This window comes from Mesitornis unicolor, unplaced genomic scaffold (assembly GCF_000695765.1).
Source record: "Mesitornis unicolor isolate BGI_N332 unplaced genomic scaffold, ASM69576v1 scaffold11403, whole genome shotgun sequence".
Classification (NCBI taxonomy): Eukaryota; Metazoa; Chordata; class Aves; order Mesitornithiformes; family Mesitornithidae; genus Mesitornis; species Mesitornis unicolor.
The window spans coordinates 33509-39508 of record NW_010176723.1 but is presented as its reverse complement, the minus strand read 5'-3'; the positions used below and the strand labels follow the sequence as shown (position 1 = coordinate 39508).

The following is a 6000-nucleotide window of genomic DNA, read 5'->3' as shown; positions in this document are numbered from 1 at the left end:
TTTATATATTTTTTATATAGAGAGAGATAAGTATATACACACAGAGACATATATAGATTTGCAGTAATTAAATTAGTCTAAAGAAACTTTCTCTCCATGTGAAACAATTCCACCATGTAAAAATGAATTAAAGCACAAAGCATAAATAAATATCAGTTAAATGTGTATCTTTCTGTTGGGTAAGAAAGGGCTGTTTTGTTTTTTCCCCTCTTAGTAATAGTTATGTGTTAAAGTTTTTCTGCTGCAACAAAATATGGGGTTTTATGAATACTGTTAGAAAACCGATGAAAAACTCAACTGGCCTGCATGTATACTGTATTTAAAAGCCCCCTGCTCCTGAATTGCTCTTTTTATCCAGACAAGTCAAATGCTGTTGGTACTCTGGTTTTCAGTCACATATTCTTCTTTCCTTAAAACCACAACTCACCCTGTCCTGTCCAGAACATGAGGACAAACATGCACACTACTTGCATTCCTCTGTAAAACTAAGACACTAAGAAATCCCTAAATGTAAATTACTATCGTATTTCAGGCTTAAAAATTAATGTAGATGAAGCTACCTTCAGCACAAGGTAAAAATCACCCCCTGGGGGAAAAAATAAAACATGCCCATACTGTCAACAGGAATAAGTGCTGTAATATTTATTAGTACTGTGGTGCTGGGAATTCCCTCTGCAAGCCTCTGATTTCACCATATATTGATTTTTATCATAAACTGTTCTAAAATTAGAAAAGGCCATGATCTGACAAGTATTCTTTCTGTTTAGTCCTAGCAGATGGAAACCATGAGGTGCTTTTTCAGCTTGAAACTCTTCCAAAACCTGAGACACTAATCTGACATATTAAACTGAATTTATATAAAGTCTTGTATCTTTACATCATGCAACATCATTTATGGCATGCTGGACAGTGACAGTTTAAGTTATGAAAATGCTGTATCAGACAGCAGATCAGAGCTGCCTTTATAGCAGGTCTTATGAATTTCTTCATCCAGAAAGAATAAATGATGTGTGGGAGCATTCTGCATAGCACCCCTGCAGAACAATAGATTAAAACTGGATCTTAGCATTTACCTCTTGCTCAACTATAAATCAGGAATTAGAATTGATAATGGCAGTTATCCATCAACAGCAATGTAACTGCAGATGAGCAGGAGTAGTTTTATGGTTAAAAGGAGTTCCTTTATTATTATTATTATTAAGAATCTATCCTCTTCTATTTCAAATATTTCTAGGCTATGAATAGAGAGTGATTAGATCCATGCAGGTCATCAGCATGGATAAGGCAGATGCACTTGAAGTAACACCTCTCCAGATTGCAGAACGTTATTCTGAAACTCTTAGCAGTGGGCTTGAGCTCAGGTGCAGCAATTCATATTTCAGAACCCTCTTTACAGAAGATCTGGATGGACATCTACCACAACCGGCAGGATTCTGCCCCTCGGTTCATCGTTGTATTTGCTGGGCAATTGAAAGCCTTACGGAACTCTTCAAAGTTGCTCATGGCACCAATAACTCTGGAAAGAGAAGAGAAAAATCATCGACGTGCAGATTGTCTTCTGTTAAACACTACAGACCTGTAAGTGTTTCAGTGTGCTCACTTCAGGTTGGATTTTCAGGCTTCCCATGTCTTTTTTCCACAAATAAAAAGTTCAGGACAAGCACTCCCATTTAAAGTTAATGTGAAGACAATCTTGTTTCATTCAGTGCTTTGAGAAGCATCTTACTTTGCTAGAAACTGAACCAAAAATGATTGCATTTTGTGGATACTATGTCATTTAGAACGATCTTCTAATCTGACCCTTGGCAGCAAAGGTGGATCAGCAATAGCCTTGCACAGTGGAATTCTTCTTCTAGCAGCTGCCAAACCACTGCAGTCCAGCAGGCAGAAGCATGCAGGCACGGGGTTCTGCTGGAAGTGATATAATTTGGCTCGTGCCAGCCAGATTCTTGCAACGACACCCTCTGCCCATCCATGTACATGCACACACACATGGGGGAAGTCAGGCAGAGCCTCTTTTACTGGCCGGCTCAGCATTACACTCGTAAGCATCTCTACTCCTCTGGTAGTCTGGAAATACATTCTCTGAGGCTTCTGCCCTGATCAGCTCCCCAGCTCTCTTGCTTCCAACACAGATGGTGTGACACTGAAAGAGCAGCACATCCCTGCCTCACGCAAGCTAGACAATGTGTCTGCATCCTAGACTGGCACCTTCAGGCATAGGCGAAGAGCTCGCTCTTTGTATGCAGTTATCCTTGACTCCTGCTTTCATGTTTGTATTATTTCAAGCTGTCAGAAATTATTATTTTACCATTGCAAGATTGGGATTGTGTTGTTCACTGGTTTTGCCTATGCTTTTAAGTGTCCTGGAATTTACTAACCTGAAATTTGCAATGGTATTAAAGTAAACAGCATCCTGATTTAAAAGCAGAAAACTATCTACTGAGATATTAATTGTATGCCTTTCCACCCTCTTTGTTATGCACTAGGAAGGCATTTTTCTCCATTGCAGACAATCAGCTTCTCAGCATAACTCAGCATGGTAGAAAACATTCTTATTACACTCATTAGACTATCCAAGGGTAAGAAAATTTGCAGTCAGTTGGCACACAAATGTCTAAAGGTCAGTTTTGTAGGGAGAATTACAAAATTACATTAGGCTTCAAATAAGATATGCAGCTTTACTATAAAAACATTGCAAATACATATGTGGGGACTGGAACAGCAAGACCTGCTCATGCAGAACTGTTGCTGAAGTTGGTGGGAGTTCTGCCTGCCATGCCACGGATATCACTCTGAAGCCAGCATTCAGAAATAGTGAAGACACATGTTAATACTTAAAATCTGCCAGTTAAAAACAAATAAAACCACAATTTAGTCAGCAAAAGTTCCTTATGTATCCCTGCATGTGACTTCTCTATCCATGGTTTGATATTGCCAAACACTAACTGTGGAATCAGAGGGAGCTGAACTACAGCAGAGACACCTTGCCCAAATAAGTAATCCTGGGCTCCCTTAGCAGTCAACAGAAAGATGAACTTGCAGAAACTAATAATACAAATTTATTACTTACAGAAGGATTACATATATATATGTACTTTCAAAATGTCTATTCTTTTTTAACTGTGAAGAAGACCTGGGGTGATTAGCTCAGATACACACACCTATGCTCAGGATATGTGTTGCTCATTTCTATCATCTTTTATAGTTATTTTTTATGATTACTTTTAAAAAGTGCTGTTTTGGCTTTTTGGACCGCAAGAGCTGTCAATGTTTAAACTAGCTGTACTGCTGTTATATTCATAATGGTCTTGGGACATAAATGAAGCAAAGTTGGGGGAAAAAGTTAATATAATTTGTTAGCCAAGTTGGTACGATTTATAAGAAGAGATAAGCACCACAGTTTCCCTTCAGGTCTGAAATGGAAGTCTATTCTGAGTATCTCACATAAAAACTAAGAAAAGGTTTTGTCTGTATGTTCTAGATCCCAAATCCATCTAATCTTCTCTGGAATTTTCTTTCTTTGCTCAATTCCTTCATGAGTTTTCTTCATGAATGCTCTATCCTCAGGCTTCCCTGTGTAGTTTGTGATTTGCACCATCTCGTGGGAATGTAGCTATGTAATGATTTAGAATATATAAATATACATATAGGTAAATAAATCTGAGGACTTTAAAAGGTAGGTTATTTTACCAAAATCTTAACAAAGGTAGGAATTATAACAAAATATCTCTCTGTAGGCTGAATGTCAGCCTGACAGTCCTGTCCTCATTGTCACGAGTTATTTTCAACTGTTAGAAGGCAGGCAGATCAGCATACTGCACTAATTTTACCCTAGCCAGCTGGTGTAACAGATATTGTGAAGGTACAGTAGTGCAGGTTTCAATGCAGAGTACAGAAGTCTACCAAGACCAAGAATAGACATATGCAACGCTAGCTGATTTTAAAGTTGTGTCATCATGTTTCCACTTCCATTATTTCTTCACCCATTCTGGTTATAAGTAGCCCAAGGTGTGTTACGCATGCTGTGTGTATATCTTTAGCTTTGGCATGGCTGTGTCGAGGAAGTTTGTCAGAGTACCTATGAAGCAACTTCACAACTCCCCTGTGAAGGCAGTGTTTCTATTTTTACCTTACCAAGAGAGAACTGAGGCAAAGGGGGCTCATCATCTAAATTTATCAGTGGAGCAGGTGGGAATCCCAGCTCCCTCCTTAGCCAACAGAAAGCAGTAGTGATCTCCAGAAGGCAACTAATCCCATGTATTGGAGACACCTTCATTATGAATCAGCTTGTGGAGATAACAGCCTCCCCCCAAATACAGAAGTAGCGTAGCACTTGACTGAGGACAAACATACAATTCTTAGTTAACTAAATACAACTGACATGAACCCCAATAGAAAAAATTTGCTCTTGGTCACACAAACTCTGTGGAGAAGCAGAGAAATAAACCCTGGCTCCCTAATTCTTTTGAAGTCTTTAACCTTTCCTCCTTTTCCAGCCTTTCCTTCTTGAGGCTCAGGGGTGTCTGTGATTAGAAGAGCCTGTGCGAGGCCTTTTGAGTAAGAATACAGGCATGCTGTTACAGCTGGACTACCACAGCTCCTTCAAGCAAAGTGTTTCTTGAAGGCAACTGAAGAGTTCAATCTTGAACTGAACTTTCAGGGCATGTTTTGTTTTGCATTACCAATATAATTCAAGGTACTCACTTTAAAGCTTTTAATGAGCTCAGGCAGATTAAATCAAGGACCACCCTAATATTCATTGCTTTCTAAAGTAGAATTGCATAGGAAAAAAAGTTTTAGATTAGACACTTTAGATACTCAGGTCATGATTATGAAACATCACAGGAATCAGAATTTGTTCTGGTTCAACTGCTTTTGATGGTAGATGCAAGCCCCTCCTTTTTACAGAAAAGCATTTGTAATAGTGAAAGATAAGCTAATAAAAACAGTTCAATTTCAATCTAAGCCAAGAGCACAGTCCAATTTTGTGTTTGCTCTTAAACCCCTCTTAACTTGCTACAGTTCTGCACTTATGTGCTGCAGTGATTGATTCTGTGTGTACACTGAGTAAATACATTATTTGCACTACCTGAACTGAGGAGGGCTGTGAGCTCCAACATATATTTGCTCTCTTGCAGATTCTGGTCTAAAGGAGTTGCATCTTACCTAATAAAAGATAAAAAGCAGAAATAGGCACATTATGTGGGATGGCTTTGAAAGCAGAATGTAATTTCACTGTTCTTAAGATCCCTTTGACTTACACAATGCACAAAATGGAAAGACACCACGAACACTTATTTTGTTTCACCTTTGCTAACTTGCAGTTTTCTGTTGGTATATTCTCTTATTTTTCAAGTCCCTTAACAAATCTTGTCTTCACCCACAGTTATTCTCCACCCACTCATTCCCATCATCTAATCACAGTCACTTTTCTAATTCTTTCTCTGAGGTTCTCTATAATGGTATCTTGCTTTTTCAGCTTGTGCTGCAGCACCTGATGCCATAATAATTACCAAGCATACTTCTTGGTCTCAAAGCTATGTAATGTGCATAAAAGGTACACGTAATGATGCATATCATCTCTAGAATTGCAGCTATATTACTTGACACATTTGTTCCATGTTAGAATGTCAGTTTCTTTCGAAATTACACATTTTTCAAGTTTCCATCAGTGGTCCCCAATTCACTATTCCCAGTACAATTCTTGACTCAATTCTAACTGATCACAAAACTGAGTACAGAGAATATTTGCACAGCTGAATAACCTCTCTTACGCTTTATCCATTGCATGAAAAATCCCATTTTAGCATCCCCTGCCTTACCTAAGCCCCTGTGTTGATTGTTTCCTACCAACAAAGTCCTTTTAGCCCAGACTGCCCATAGGATATGTGGACTTCAGTGCAATTTTGTCTGGCTGGGGACAGCCCTGACCATTTAAATGAAACTGTTGAGCGTCTTGAGCTCTGTGCAAATAGTCTGAGCTCAAGGGTATCTGAC

At 38.8% G+C, this 6000-nt stretch overlaps 1 protein-coding gene across 1 annotated transcript in view; it reads right to left on the bottom strand.

Moving 5' to 3' along the window:
* Positions 1–1413: 1413 nt before the first annotated feature.
* LOC104538566 (metalloendopeptidase homolog PEX-like) overlaps positions 1414–6000 on the bottom strand; it is a gene marked incomplete at its 5' end in the record, with an annotated part of 30448 nt that continues 25861 nt past the window's right edge. Inside the window, 2 exons of the mRNA XM_010181811.1 lie at positions 1414–1516; positions 5093–5169. Coding sequence (XP_010180113.1) covers positions 1414–1516; positions 5093–5169 — 180 coding nt within the window. The remainder of the gene's footprint in view (positions 1517–5092; positions 5170–6000) is intronic.